This window comes from Bicyclus anynana, chromosome 25, assembly GCF_947172395.1.
Source record: "Bicyclus anynana chromosome 25, ilBicAnyn1.1, whole genome shotgun sequence".
Classification (NCBI taxonomy): Eukaryota; Metazoa; Arthropoda; class Insecta; order Lepidoptera; family Nymphalidae; genus Bicyclus; species Bicyclus anynana.
In genome coordinates this window covers 8,865,493-8,881,638 of record NC_069107.1, presented here as the reverse complement: position 1 = coordinate 8,881,638, position 16,146 = coordinate 8,865,493, and the positions used below count along the sequence as shown (strand labels likewise).

The 16,146-nt window shown below is 38.3% G+C and overlaps 1 protein-coding gene across 1 annotated transcript; it reads right to left on the bottom strand.

Annotated features, from left to right (window-relative positions):
- Positions 1 to 1,900: 1,900 nt before the first annotated feature.
- LOC112049597 (MAM and LDL-receptor class A domain-containing protein 1-like) lies at positions 1,901 to 16,146 on the bottom strand. The gene is made up of 9 exons (XM_052889323.1): positions 15,947 to 16,146; positions 15,314 to 15,475; positions 12,750 to 12,917; positions 10,101 to 10,227; positions 8,018 to 8,192; positions 6,281 to 6,413; positions 4,831 to 4,962; positions 3,728 to 4,282; positions 1,901 to 2,114 (listed from the first exon to the last, which is right to left on the bottom strand). Exons 1-9 carry the CDS (start codon positions 16,116 to 16,118, stop codon positions 1,921 to 1,923), a joined length of 1,818 nt encoding a protein of 605 aa, XP_052745283.1. The 5' UTR covers positions 16,119 to 16,146; the 3' UTR covers positions 1,901 to 1,920.

Sequence of the window (16,146 nt, the reverse complement as noted above, 5' to 3'; positions counted from 1 at the left end):
GGGGTTAGACCAATAGTCCACCACGCTGGCACAATGCGGATTGTCTGAGGCTCGCGCTATTCGGTCGTTACAAATTCGCGTAGTTAGATCATCATAATCATTATCAACCCATATTTGGCTCACTGCTGAGCTTGAGTTGAGGGGTTAGGCCAATAGTCCACCACGCTGGCCCAATTGGCAGATTTCACACACGCAGAGAATTAAGAAAATTCTCTGATGTGCAGGTTTCCTCACGATGTTTTCCTTCACCGTTTGAGACACGTGATATTTAATTTCTTAAAATGCACACAACTGAAAAGTGCAAGCATGCCCCGGACCAGATTCGAACCTATGCCCTCCAGTATCGGAGACTGAGGTCATATCCATTGGGCTATCACGGCTCTACCATGGTAACTAACTACTGGTCTGTGCGCTTTCTGCTAACCGGTCTTGTTACAATATTTGTAGGTCATCATCATCATATCAGCCAATGGACGTTCACTGCAGGACATAGGCCTTTTGTAGAGACTTCCAAACATCACGATACTAAGCCACCTGCATCCAGCGAATTCCTGCGACTCGCTTGATCCACTCCACTTGGTTGGGGGTCGACTAACACTGCGCTTTGTAGTGCGGGGTCGCCATTCCAGCACCCTGGGACCCCAACGTCCATTGGCAGTGAAATGTTGAACGTCCAATGAAGTGAATTCGCAGTTCGAAGAGATTCGAACTGCGAATTCACTTCATTTTCGCGACTCGTTGAGCTATATTAGTGATTTTAGTTCTGCGGATCTCCTCATTTTTGATTCGATCACGCGATACTCCTAGCTTAGCTCATTCCATCGCCCGCTGTGTGAGTCTGAGCCTTCTTATGAGGCCCATAGTTAGCGACCAAGTCTCGAAACCATAGGTCATCACTGGCAACACGCACTGTTCGAAGACTTTAGTCTTTCTATTTGTAGATATGCTAACAATCCAACCTCTACATTGGTAATATCCGTGTGCCCATGAGCATCCTACGAATATTATAAACGCGAACGTTTGTATGGATGTTTGTTACTCTTCAACGCGGCAACTACTAAACCGATTTGGCTGAAAGGAGATGGTCCATTTCAGGTCCAATCTTGTACACCGTATCATTAAAATTTTAAAAATACAAGGATCTTATTAAAATTTATTAAAGTGAATAAATGTAACTAATTATAAAGAAATAAATAAAATTAAAACCCAAGATTTTGAGTTATATCAAGATGGCGCCACTATAGCAACTATGTCATGACAATTGTCAGCAAACGTCAAACCGATTACTGCATTGAAAACGTCATCAATCCGCCATTATTACCCTTAATAGTGTTGCATTTCTTGGGAGATAATGAATATTATTTCGAAAGAATTAAAGTAAATTCGTAGATTTGTATAATCAAAAATAGTTAAAAAAAATATTTTCTTTTATTTCAGCTAGGGTACAATGACTGGACCTGGGCTCCATACAATTTTGGACCATCTCCTTTGAAAGTAAGATAAATAATATCCAGGATTAACCACGGATCAACGGATTTTAGTTAAATTTGTATAGAAAGTCATAGTGCGTCCACTGAACCGCATCGTACGGATTGTATCAAACGGATTTTATCTAACGTAAAATTAAAAATCCGTTTAATGTGATGGATGTGTGGACGCCTACCATTAGATAGTGAAAGGGTAAATACAAAGGCAATCAGATGGAACAAAGCTTATTTACAAGGTCGTTGTCAGCGGACATATAGTCCTGCTTACCTGGGAATTTTCTGGGAAAACCGCCAGACAGAGTTGCGCCGTAACGCGTTACGTTACGACGCGGTATAGTTTGTGTTGTTGCAGGAGGAAATCTCTGGATCTAATAAACTACCGTTAGATGGTGAAAGGGTGAATACAAAAGCAATCAAATGGAACAAAGTTTATTTACAAGTCATCATTGTCGGCGGACAAATATCGCACTTCGGGATCGTTGGTCACGCGACCGCGTAGTCCCGCCAACTCGACCAACGCGCGCGCACTGCCGCGAAGCTTCACCGCCAACACCAGTCCAACGCAGAGAGCAACGCCCAACACTATCAGAGCTATCGTCCAACCCTTTGAGCTCTTATGTTCGGCCTCTGAAAATAACGGAGTTACATTTTAATGGTCATCATCGAAGTGATGCACTTTAAATCTTACCAATTTCCTACAGATCTATTATATTCATTAAGTAAAATGCTAACAGTAAGTCAATTATATATTTTAAATGCTACTTTAAAACTACATAAGTCTCTTCGCTTTGATCAGAGTTTAATAAATAAAAGAACAAATGCTATTGCATTGCGTATGGTTACTTCTAAAACAGTATTTTCAGCGACACTATATAAAAAACAGTCTTGTCTTTTATACAGTAAAATAAAACAAATAAATATTTATCCATTAAACTAGCATGACTGTAGAAATAAAGTAAGTTTGTATTTGCAAGAGCTTAACTATGATCAAAGCGATCTCCTAAAAATTCGTAATTAATTTTACATACATATGTTAAGTACAACATCGGATACAAATTCACACACACACAAACACACACACACACACACAAGCGCGCACTCAAACCAGCTTATATTGCTTGTTGCATGTTAAGTTAAGTTTAAATTTGTTATTAAGGAAGAGCGACACAGGTTTTTACTTAAAAGAAGGTCTCAGCCACATCAGAGACTGTTTCATTTTCATTTAATTTCATTTCATTTTCATTTAATTTCATCATCATTATCAGCCATTATGCGTCCACTGCAAGACATATGCCTCTAAGCCTTTTGAGCAGGGCTTGCCCTCACTATTTTGCCTTTTTCAGCCAATTCATGCCATCTACCTTCAGGTCGTCGCTACCCCTAATGGGGGGGGGGCCGCTCCGCACTACGCTTATCAAGATTTTGAGGGTAGCACACATTAGTTTGAGACAAAATTAAATATAACGTGTCTCAAAAGGTGAAGGAAAACATCGTAAGGAAACCTGCATACCAGAGAATTTTCTTAATTCTCTGCGTGTGTGAAGTCTGCCAATCCGCATTGTGCCAGCGCGGTGGACTATTGGCCTAACCCCTCTCATTCTGAGAGGAGACTCGAGCTCAGCAGTGAGCCGTATGTGGGTTGATAATGTATGTGTGTATGTGTGTACACATCAGTTCCAGAAAGAGTCGTAGCCTCAATGGATATAACCTCAGCCTTTGATTCGCAGGGCGCAGGTTCGAATCCGTTCCGGGGCATTGTCCTCAAACTATTCGGTTATATGCAGATGTGAAACAAAATATCACGTGCCCCAAACGTTAAAGGAAAACGTGAGGAAACTTGCATATCAGAGAATTTTCTTAATTCTCTACGTGTGTGAAGTCTGCCAATCCGCATTGGACTATTCTGAGAGGAGACTTGTACTCAGCAGTGAGCCGAATATGGGTTGTTAATAATGATGAAAATTTTTGTCCGATATATTTTTACATTAAAAAAAAATTGAAAAAAGAAATGTATCTTGGAATACTTAAACCTGCTGTTCTATGCGTGAGAGAAAGAGAAGCCAGACAGAGTTGCGCCGTAACGCGTTACGTTACGAAGCGGTTTAACCGCCCAAAGTTGCTTATGATCGTGGAGGATATTATTAATGGTGTCCCTAATATTAAAGGCATTGCTTAGCTTATTGAAATTCATGGAAGAGTTTATAAACATTGAAAACTCCCACTAGGCACTCTGAAGTTACCTTGCACATGAACGAGTTTCCTCGTTTCCACGATGTGTTCTTTTCTCTTCTTGTCTATAAGTTCATGGTAAACGTTATGGTTTTCTATGGTTCTCGAAATCCCATAAGGTATGGCTGTTGTTGATTTTGTTGCAACTGTTTCTTTTCTAACTGTCGTTGTCGGCGGCGTTGTTGTTTTTACTGTTCTTGTTGTAACAGGTGCTTTTGTTGTTGGTGTATTAGTAATTGATTTGGTAGTTTCTGTTGTAGTTGTTGGTCGTTGCGTTGTTGTTGTTGTTGTTGTGGTCGTTGGTCGTGGCGTTGTTGTCGTCGTGGTCGTTGGTCGTGGCGTTGTTGTTGTTGTAGTCGTCGACGTCGACGTCGTTGTTGGTCGCGGCGTTGTTGTAGTTGTTGTACTGGTTGTTGTAGTCGTGCGCGGAGTTGTCGTAGTTGTTGTACTTGTAGTTGTTGTTGTGGAGGTAGTTTCTGTTGTAGGAGCGACTAGTTTTTGAGTCACCGGCGCCACATCGTCTTCAGTACTGTTCGCTGGTATCATGTCATCTGGGGTTGTAGAATCTGCAACGAAAGTAGAAATTAAAAAAAAAATGTATCAGCTCCGACGCACGAATGGGGTTTACTCTTTCAGATCGACTGTCTAAATAGTGTATGTTGCTCCGCAGCATACACTATTTAGACTTCTTAATTCAATGGGGATGAAGACTAAGTTGAAAAAATGTATGGAAATAACGAATCATCGAACCTGTATAATTTGGTTTAGAGCCACCTGACAACTTTTATGCCATATTAGCTATTACCTCAAATGATTAGTTCTAACGATTCGGGCCATTTTTTTCGTTGGCCGCCACTTTCAAAAAGGGTCCAAAATGAATGATCTCCTTTTATTATCTTATTTAAACCTTGTAAATATTCGTTTTTTTACTAATTTATTAGCTAATGGTCTTATTTACTCGAATTTCTCATAAAAATCAACATATTCAAACTTAGTCATCATCCCCATTTTGACTTTGTGTTTGAATAACTTTCGTTCTTTTGTGGATCTCTATGTTAGCAATACATAACAATCACTCAGTTATATTACTACTCAAGAGGACATGGACATTCACCAGGTACGAAGAGGCATGTTTCGAAGAAGTCCAGACAGCAGTTCCCGCGTAGAGGACAACTGCTTCTGCAGCTGCAGCCTGGCACAGAGTCCTCGGTGTCCAGCATACGGCACCGTCCTGCGCAGGAGTCCGCTGCAAACATATTATGGACATAGTAATTAAGAGCACGCAGCGCGTCGGTACGATATGGATAAACTTCGAAGCGCAAACGAGACGCCGAATTATGACTTTCACGTGAGTGAAAAGCACGGAGCGATTGACGCGCGACGCAAATTTTATGACGTGAGCGCCAAAACCATTGTTACACAACAAAACAAAATGGCCATGTCCAAGGTATATACCTAATTTTGTATACAAAACAAAAATTTAAGAAAATAAGTTTGTTTTTCCTGAGATTGAAAACAAAAAGTGAGCATAACATGTATTTTTCAAAAAAATAAACTATCGAGAAAAGTTTTACATTGTGTATTTTGTATAGTCATAACGAAGTCGACGACGAATATCAGGCTCCTAACTTTTCCAGAATCTGAGATCCAGAACCATTTGTAACCACCAAATTACATATTGCACACTCTTAAGAAAGAAAAGAACACACACACACACCCGCGCGCGCGCACACACACACACACACACACCCACACACAGACACACACACACACACACACAAACACAATACACAGAAGACACCAAAAAAAAGTTGTAATCAGATAGATTACAACTTTTAATAAATCTGTAGAAGTGGTGGCCGAAGCCTTCCACCAGCCAAACCTGGATCAATTCAGAAAACCTAAATCGACCCAGCCGGGGTTTGAACCTAGGACCTCCGTCTTCTAAATACACCGCGCGTACCACTGCGCCACGGAGGCCGTCAAATATAGAAAAGCTTTATAAAACACAAACAAACACTTCAATTTTATATGTATTGATGAAATTTTAAATTGCGCAATTCAATTCCTGAATTATTATTTTATAACTAGCGGACGCCCGCGACTTCGTCCGCGTGAAACTCGATGTAAACTTTCACCCCTACCCTGCCCTACCCCTACCCTATCTTACCCCTACCCTACCATACCCTACCCCTACCCTACTCTACCCTACCCCACCCCTACCCCGTTTTCTAATTTTTATTAATATGAACTTTATACAATAACAATAAAGCTCAAATTGACAACGTTTTAGTCAGAAAAACATTTGTATTGGGAAAAAGAAAAGGGCAATTTTTATGGTTTTTCCGGCAAATATTCAAAATTTTCTCGCCGTAAGAACCATATTAAAACTTCATCGAACATTTACAAAAAAGAAATGGCCAAATTGGTCCAAGCGTTGTTGAGTTATGCGCTTACCAACGCATTTTGCGATTCATTTTTATATTATAGATGATCCTACGTAAGGAACTCTTGGTTGGCGAGTTCGGCTCGCACTTGGCCGGTTTTTGTTAAATCAAACTTACATACGAACAAGTTGGTGGGAGGAGTAGGAGCTGCATTCATAGCCAATGTGCAGTTTTGCCCCTGCAGGATTGACACGTCGTCGAAAGCGATATCGCTCGTATAGCTCGAGCCGCGAATGCCTTCAATGATGATCTGTGGATTTGAAAATAATTTAAATAAATAATAAATAAATATACTTAAACAATACACATCACTCTCTAGCCCCAAAGTAAGCATACAGAGAAGCTTGTGTTATGGGTGCTAAGATAGTTGATATTATAATATTAATATACAATTATATACTACATATAAATACTTATATAATTTACTCTCTAATAACGTTAAATGATTAGAGAATAATGCCTCCCATTCCGGAGGGTGATGGGTTCGAATCGGAGGGTGATGGTGGAGGAAAAACATCGTGAGAAAACCTCCATACCAGAGAATTTTCTTTTTCTTAATTATCTGCGTGTATGAAGTCCGCATTAGGCCAGCATGGTGGACTATTGGCCTAACCCTTCTTATTCTGAAAGGAGACTCGAGCTCAGCAGTGAGCCGAATATGGGTAGATAACGTAGATAATGATGATAAATAATGAATGTTAAATTAAAAAAAAAAAAATTAGTTCCTCCTCCATCCTGTTTAATTAAGGTCTAATGACATAAAGTAGCATGGTGGATCCAAGCTCCACATTCCAAGCGTCAAAATTTTCGTGTCTCAACAGAGAACCGAGTTATTGTAAAAAAACTAAAAACTTAATGCAACCTTTTTTTCAAGTTGGCAGAAATGCACATAGGAAATCTTGGTCGAGAATTTGATGTGCATGATGTATTCATGTATGTATGTATTCATGGACATCGTGATCAACACAGCATCAGTTTTATGAGATGTCCTGCTGTTAGCGCTGCGGGCACGTGGAGTTATTGGCTGCTGTATGGTTTAATATTCCACTAGCAGACGTTTGTGTGGTTTTAGGGGGTAATCTCTGGATCTACAGAACCCATTTTGAAAATTCTTTCGCCGATAGAAAGCTACGTTGTTTGCGAGTGTCATAGGCATACTTTTATACTCCGTGTTCTTTCGGGAACAGGAACTATGAGAGTGAAGCCGCAGGGCGTCCTTTAGCGGCATTTTTGCGTCTTTTAGAAATTTTGAATTATCTCCGAAACTATATGACTAATTAACATACTGTAAAAGGCAAATCTTATCTCTATAATATGTTCTTGATTATTAAGTTTGTTTTAAATACAATTATTTGATTCATTTTGATAAGGCTTTGAATTTAGTTGTATAAATAATGACATAAACCTTCGCATATGATTTAAATGATTTATTAAAGTACAAAAGGTACTATATCTGCTAAAATATAGAAGATAGGTATATGCTGTCGCGACACTTTTTGTAGAAAATGATGTGTTCTGCAAAGTTGTAGTACATTATTTTATTCTAACATCAATAGTTTTTGGAGTACACGCCATGTAAACATAACTTTTGTACATATGTTACATTATTGGAGTATCAGGAAGGATCCCAAATTTTTTTGAAAATAGAACATAGCCTACAGCCTTCCTCGATACATGGGCTATCTAGCACTGAAAGTATTTTTCAAAGAGGACCAGTAGTTCCTGAGATAAGCGCGTTCAATGAAACAAACAAACTCTTCAGCTTTATAATATTAGTATAGATATCCAAAGCCTTTAATTTGATACCCATATTAACGTAACATTAATATGGGTATCAAATGTGTGAGAATATACCTGGAAATTGTCATCGTACTGCCTCAACGGTGTGACGGATCCGTACCACACGTCTCCCAAATTCCCCCACTTCTCGAACAGTATGTATTCCTTCTTCGTTTCCTCGCCGGACTGGACTAACGCTTCCAGAGGGATATTGTCCGGCTTTTGGTACACGCGGAGACCGCCACACGTTCTATGGAACAAAGATAGACGATAGATAGTTGTATGTACAAAGATCCCTACGATTATTTTATACTATAGATATGTCACGTGCCTACAAAATTGTCTTAATTTTACTACTCCATTGAGCACAAATTTGAGACAGTAGAAGCTCCTTATTCATGTTTTCACTATTCGCGGATTAAAAATTAAGTCCCGATTCCTATATTCGCGGCTAAATATTTCGTTATTTGCGACTGACTGACGAAGCTGACGAAAAATCTGCAAATTTAAACTTTAACTTGCAAATACCTATTGTCGAAATTGCAAATTGATGGTTTAAGAATGCCACTGCTTAAAATCACTCCGAAAACCTTCAAGGTTTTAAAAAATGTCAAGCAGAAAAAATTTCAAAATTCTTCAAACCATTGTCTAACTGAACCATTGTCTAACTGACTGAAGATAACTTCAATTAATTGTTTTTTCTTTATATATTTGTTACTTATTTTGTTACCCAAGAACGTATCCCTTAGGTATAATCCCGTATAAAATACCATTCCATATTCACGGTTTCAGTATTCGCGACACATTTAGAGAACGCATCCCCCGCGAATAATGAGCTTTTACTGTACTTACTTTCTATATTAATAATAATTATATAGTTTTTACACTTCCTGAACAAAGAACTCAATATTGTAGAGAATATTTATCTATTATTTGTTATATTTCGTTTAGTCGCAGTATAAACTTCCATAGTACTAAAAGAAATTAGGACAATTAGCCACTTTTGTAAGCCTCCGTTTCGATGCAGTAGTGATATATCTAATTACTAGATCACTAATGCGTCACATACACATACGATTGGACACAATGCATGCTTTATAAGGACGGCTGTACGTGGCTTCTAGTGTTTTCTGTATTCTGAGATTGTAAGGCATGTGTGTCATAAAATGCGTTGATTCGTTGCGACAATGCAACGCAACGCTATACACTAATGAGGCATATAGCCTTTAAGATGTGAATTGCAAATCCATTTAAATGAATGTAACGGTATACCATGTATGTAGGTATACCCTAGTTAAAGGAGATCATTCATTTTGGGCCCTTTTTGAAAGTGCCGGCCAACGAAAAAAAATAGCACGAATCGTTAGAACTAATCATTTGAAGTAATAGCTAATATGGCATAAAAGTTGTCAGGTGGCTCTAAACCAAATTATACAGGTTCGATGATTCGTTATTTCCATACATTTTGTCAACTTTTAAAAGTGCCCGCTAAGAAAAAAAAACTAGAAATACAATCTTTGTGCCATACTTACTAGTGCTCCAAATGGGCAGTTCTAACGATACGTATCAGTTTTTTTTCTGGGCGGGCACTTTTGAAATCGACAAAATGTATGAAATAACAAATCGTCGAACCTGTATAACTTGGTTCAGAGCCCTCCTACAACTTTTATGCCATATTAGCTATTGCTCCAAATGGCTAATTCTACGTGTAATTAATTTAACTAAAACTCGTAATTCTACGAGTCGTGCCATTTTTTTTTTTGTTGGCCGGCACTTTCAAAAAAGAGCCCAGAATGTATGGAGCGTGAATGATCTCTCCTTTGGCGCGTCTATCGACTGTCTGTGATCAGTGACGTTGACAGATGACACTATATTATACTTGTCAAATGTCATCTGTCACTTTTAAGAGGGAAAAAAGCGAGAAGTTTTTCGGTCTCTAGAGGTGATTTTTTTTTTATTTCGAAACTATTTAATTACACCAAGACAAATAAGGAACATTTAATGTCGTTTTTCTGTTTTCAGGTGAGTTAATGTTCATAAATATTGCGTATTAGTCTAATCATTGTAATAATACTAAGGAATAAATAATTATGTTTTCAGAGCAACACATGGTTTCATTTGTCTATTATAATACTAGCATCTTATATGAATATCTCACCTTCCGAACATATGGTAGAAGAATGAAAAACAGCCGTTGTCTGCCAGACTTTTGTCGAAAACTGGTGACAGGAAACGAGCAGTATCGTTCTCTAGGCGTGAAGTGCTCTCAATATACATGTAGTAGCCTGAAAGTTTAAATAATTTTCATAAAAAAAATATAGACACTTATTACAATCCTTATCAAAATGAATCCTACTTCCTACTAATATTATAAACGCGAAAGTTTGTATGGATGTTTGGATGTATGTTTGTATGGATGTTTGCTCAGACTAAATACAGAAGGACTAGTATCGCACCCAAATTCACGAACAAAATTTTCTGCCATTTTCTAAGGAAAACTAGCTTAGATTTCATACATTTTTTAAACTAAACTAGCAGTTTTTGTTCGTTTTTTACACCATATAACTACACAAAAAGGTAATTTTACGGAGGTTTTTAACCGACGGACACGATTTTAAACTATGAAACATCGATTTTTTAGAGACAGTGTTTATAATCGCATAAGATCGTTGATCATATACGTTGACAGAAAAATGATGTCTTGCGAGGCAGGTCTTTATCTAATTAGTCTGAGGGATGTTTGTTACTCTTTAACGCCGCTTCCTACTGAAGCGATTTGGCTGAAATTTGGAATGGAAATAGATTTTGCTCTGGACTAACACAGGCTACTTTTTATCCCGAAAAAATCTATGGTTTCCTGAGGTTTGCGAATATTTGTTACTCTTTCACACCTGGACTACTGAACCGATTTAGCTGAAATTTGGTATTAAGGATAACACATATGCTAATTTTTTTCACAAATCCCTCGGCAACTATGGAATTTTCCGGTATAAAAAGTAGCCTATGTGTTAATCCAGACTATAATCTATATCTATCTACTTAAAATTTCAGGTGATTCGGTTCAGTAGTCGAGCATGAAAGAGTAAAAAACATTAATCATCAAAATCATCAGGGTTTATTCAAAATAAACATAACGTAAATTATAAAATATATTGTATTATACTATAAAACTTGGTGAATTACATGATACAATCATAAACACATTTCGTAATCTGTTTTATATATAAAAAAAACATACATACAGCCGAACGTAGAACCTCCTCCTTTTTGGAAGTCGGTTAAAAATAGAGGTTAGGGGTTTCAGTAACATTAAGGCGGTAATAGTGCTGTATAACGCTTTAGTTAGAAGTCAGTTAGAAACTAACCCAGTCATCTGGTGGTATATGCGGCTATACGGCGTATACCCGTACTATCCACTAACATAGCTGGGCATTAACTCGTTAATCCGTTAACCGTTAATTAACGAAGTTAACATTTTGATTAACGGATTAACTTTTAAAAATGTTAACGGACCCGTTAACTTCCGTTAATATGCAGAAGTCCGTTAATCGTTAATCCAATGCCTACTATTTACCGCGCGACGTGATTTACAGGTTTAGACAAGTAAGAAATTATTAAAGATTTTTTTTTCAAATAAATCAACAAATTACTATATTTATGTTAAAATTATTGATAAAATCAACTAAAAACAAATTATGGCACTTTTCCCCAGTGCTCACCTCTATTTTTCCAGTGGTAAATTTCCAATCTCACACAATGATATAAAAATGCAATATTAACCAGTCATATTAACGGATTAACGATTAACGTTAACTTGCGTTAATTCTTCCGGAATGTAACGCTTTAACGTTTAACGAAGTTAACTATTTGATTAACGGTGCCCAGCTATGCCCACTAATGTATCCAACATTATTCGTATTGGGAATGGTCGGGTACACCGAATTACGGGTTAGGAGGGAATTTGCACTTGTTTTATACATCTTTGAAGTGATTAGAGGTAAGATGTATAATGCGGATGTATTAAGAGTGTGCAATATGTAATTTGGTGCTTACAAATGGTTCTGGATCTCAGATTCTGGAAAAGTTAGGAGCCTGATATTTGGGTAAAAGATATTTCAAAGTGTTAGCTTCGTTATGACTATACAAAATACACAATTTGTAAAACTTATCTCGATAGTCCATTTTTTTGAAAAATACATGTTTTTCTCACATTTTGCTTTCAATCTCAGGAAAAGCAAACTTATTTTCTTAAATTTTTGTTTTGTATAGAAAATTAAGTATATATCTTGAACATGGCCATTTTGATTTTCGTTATGTTGTTTAATTTACTTGCAATTAGGTAAAAATGGTTTTTTATTTTTTTGTCAATTGCTCCGTGCTTTTCACACACGTAAAAGTCATAATTCGGCGTCTCGTTTGCGCTTCGAATTTTATCCATATCGTACCAACGCGCTGCGCGCTCTTAACGATTTATACCGATGATTGCACGTAATTAGCGATTGCAGCACTCAGAGAAATGAATTATTTTATCACATCAGCAAGAGACACGTAAAGAGGCTGACAATTGTAAGATGAATAAAGAAAAAATATGATTCGCTTACATTTGTACAGCAGCCACGGAATTCTCTACTCGCGCACATAATCACAACGCCGCGTACAAATCCGTAGACTTGCATTCGCACTGGAAATTTTTGGAGCGGTAGGCAGGACGAGTAACATGGCCACGGAACGTCTCTGCGCACTTCCCACGTCACTCGTACACTGTGTGGCGGTCTAAAGGTATATTTATACAAGCAGTATAGTTTACCAGAGCCGTGGGGTCCGCGTGTGTGATCGTAGGAAGGACCGGTGTTCAGGAACGAGCTCGGCGTCTTGTCGTTACGCTTCCTCCAGTCGAAGTCGTGCAGCTCGTCTTGGGCCCAACCGCAGAGACCGTCCTCGAAGTCGCAGCTCAAAGGGGTTTGCTGTGTTGCGTCTGGAAATTATGACCAATATGAAAAAACAATCGGTTCAGACGTCTTCTAGTAATCGCGTGACATTCATGAAACAAACGAACTTCTCCAATAAAAATTTTAATAAAAAAAATTCAACCGACTTCCAACTCAAAAATTAACCTAAACTAAAAAGCAAAAAATAACATCTTACCTATGTGCTACCTTCTGATCAGTTTGAAGGCGGTGCCAAGCCAGTGATGTTTTAATTCAAGCCGTTTAAATTACAAAATTTCTGTGGTTCTTTCAGAAACGGCTTTAATTAAAACATGACACTGGATTGGCACCGCCTTCAAAGTGATCAGAAGGTAGCACATAGGTAAGATGTTATTTTTTGCTTTTTAGTTTAGGTTAATTTTTGAGTTGGAAGTCGGTTGAATTTTTTTTATTAAAATTTTTATTTTTTAATTTTTAGTGTTAGCTCACCTACTGAGTGTGAACAAAAATTAATAAGCAATTAGTTGAAACGTTATTTTCTTATGATAAGTATCTAAGTCCTACACTCCCAATTTTAGTACCTTAACTCATATACAAAATTTCACTCCCACTTTATCCACACGTAATATGAATATTCAGAAAAACGTGAAAGGTGACTGTCCTCCGTCTTCATCCCCAGACCTCCTTTGCAGTCACTATCCATATGGGTGGAAAGCTCTCATCAATATAAAACTTATCAAGTCCAAACACAAAGTAGCTACTGTGAACCGTCGAGGAGTTCCCTTAACTCTCCTTCATCTTCATCACCAGACCCCTAATACAGTCACAACCTATCCAGGTGGAATGTTCTCATCAATACAAAATTATCAAGTCAAAACACAACGTAGCTACTATGAACCGTCGAGGAGTTCCCTTAACTCTCCTTCATCTTCATCACCAGACCCCTAATACAGTCACAACCTATCCAGGTGAAATGTTCTCATCAATACAAAATTATCAAGTCAAAACACAACGTAGCTACTATGAACCGTCGAGGAGTTCCCTTAACTATCCTTCGTCTTCATCACCAGACCCCTAATACAGTCACAACCTATCCAGGTGGAAAGTTCTCATCAATACAAAAATATCAAGTCAAAACACAAGGTAGCTACTGTGAACCGTTGAGAAGTTCTCTTAACTGTCCTTCGTCTTCATCATCAGACCCTCAATACAGTCACAAACCATCTACGTGGAAAGTTCTCATCAATACAAATAAATCAAGCTCAAACAAAAGGTACCTGCTGTAAATCGTTGACGAGTTCCATCGTCTGCGTTTCGACTCCATCATCAGACCAACTCCAGACCTTCATAAAATTGTAGTGGTTTAAAATACCTTACGGAAACACTAACAAACGCACTAGCTGTCTCTACGATTTTCGAAAGTTCCCCTCGATTTCTTCAGGATGCCTGACATGAAAAAAATGGGACCACCCTGGAAACAAACCCTTCAAAACAAAAAAAGAATTTTCAAAATCGGTCCACAAATGACGGAATTATCGCTGGACATACATAAAAAAAAAAAAAAAAAAAAAAAAAAAAAAAAAAAAAAAAAAAAAAAAAAAAAAAACATACATACAGCCGAACGTAGAACCTCCTCCTTTTTGGAAGTCGGTTAAAAAACGGGCGAACGAACGAAAAAAAAAGTGAATGAGGTTCTTAATAGTTGACTCAACAAATTTTATAAAAACAATATTAATTTCGTATATTAGGTGCATAGACTAATATCGATATTAAGTAATATAAGTTAAGGATTTCTTATAAAAAATAATTTTTCACTACTCTTGCTCAAAAACGCTGTCATTTTACCGCTCCACAGCGGGGCCAAACAACTATTTTGGCCTCTAAAGAAATTTTGTTTTTTTAATTTTTTTGTATGTTACGAGTACTAGCCTACTATAAAACGAAGGAGGTTTTATTGTTAAATATAATCATCATAGTTAATTATATGTAAAGCCATGATTGTTTGAAAAAATTAAATTGGAACGAAATGTAGCGTTCTTGTCTGTAATGCGTTATTTTTTTTCATTTGACTTTTATTTAGTTGCAAATTTGAAGAGCGAGATTGAAAGACTTGGTTGTACGGTGTAATACCTTTGGCTTTTCCTCATGGAAAATTATATAAGTAAAGAAAAATAAAATTAAAGAGCCAGAATTTAAAACAATTGCCGTGAATAATCCATACTTCATTTTTTACTTTTAGGGAGCGGGGCGTATGTTCGAATATGTTTATTTACCTGGTGGCTGGGCGTTCAATCACCACACTGACATGTTTGACACAACCATGAAAAACCAGCTCAGCATTCTGCACGAACCAAGCAAATGTTAGAGCACACAGCACTGATTTTTAGCTGATACCCTCATCCAGGTGACACGGAGGTGACTTACAGACTATTGAGATACTCACTGACGCAGGTAGGAGCGGTGGCGTTCCATCGTCGCCCGTCGCAGAAGATGGCAGCGGAACCCACGAGCCTGAACTCTGGTAAGCAGAAGTACAGCACCCAGGCGTTGTTTATACTCGCAGCCGCTATCCCGTTCTCTATTTGTGGCACTGTGCAACCAGAACCTGGAATATACAAACATATTTGGAGCCGTGATGGCTTAGTGACCCCTTCGATTCATCTAATTATTATTAACAGCCGATGGACGACGGCTCTGCTCCTATTGATCGTAGGGTGATGAAAAGTATACTATAACCTGTCCAGGACTTTAAAGAATAATAGTACTAAGTTTCGTTAAAATCCGTCGAGTAGTTTTTATTTCTATAATGAACATACAGACAGACAGACAAAAATCTTACTGATTGCATTTTTGGCATCATTATCGATCACTAATCACTCGCTGATAGTTATTTTGATTCTCTCAACAGATTTATTATAAGTATAGATATAGATAAATAGTTTATTGCCAGTTACAATGGCTACCGAATGAACCGGATGAGCGTGGACCGGCGCGCTTGCACCCGCCCGTGCTCCAGCGTGGGCATGAGGCACGGCCTGGGACGGTACGACATGCGGCAGTAACAGTAGTAACTCACGGACGCAGACCGGCACGGGCGCGTCCCACTGGCCGTCCTTGCACGTGGCGTACCGGTTGCCGACCAGCTCGTACCGCTGCAGGCACTTGAACCGGATGAGCGTGGACCGGCGCGCTTGCACCCGCCCGTGCTCCAGCGTGGGCATGAGGCACGGCCTGGGACGGTACGACATGCGGCAGTAACAGTAGTAACTCACGGAC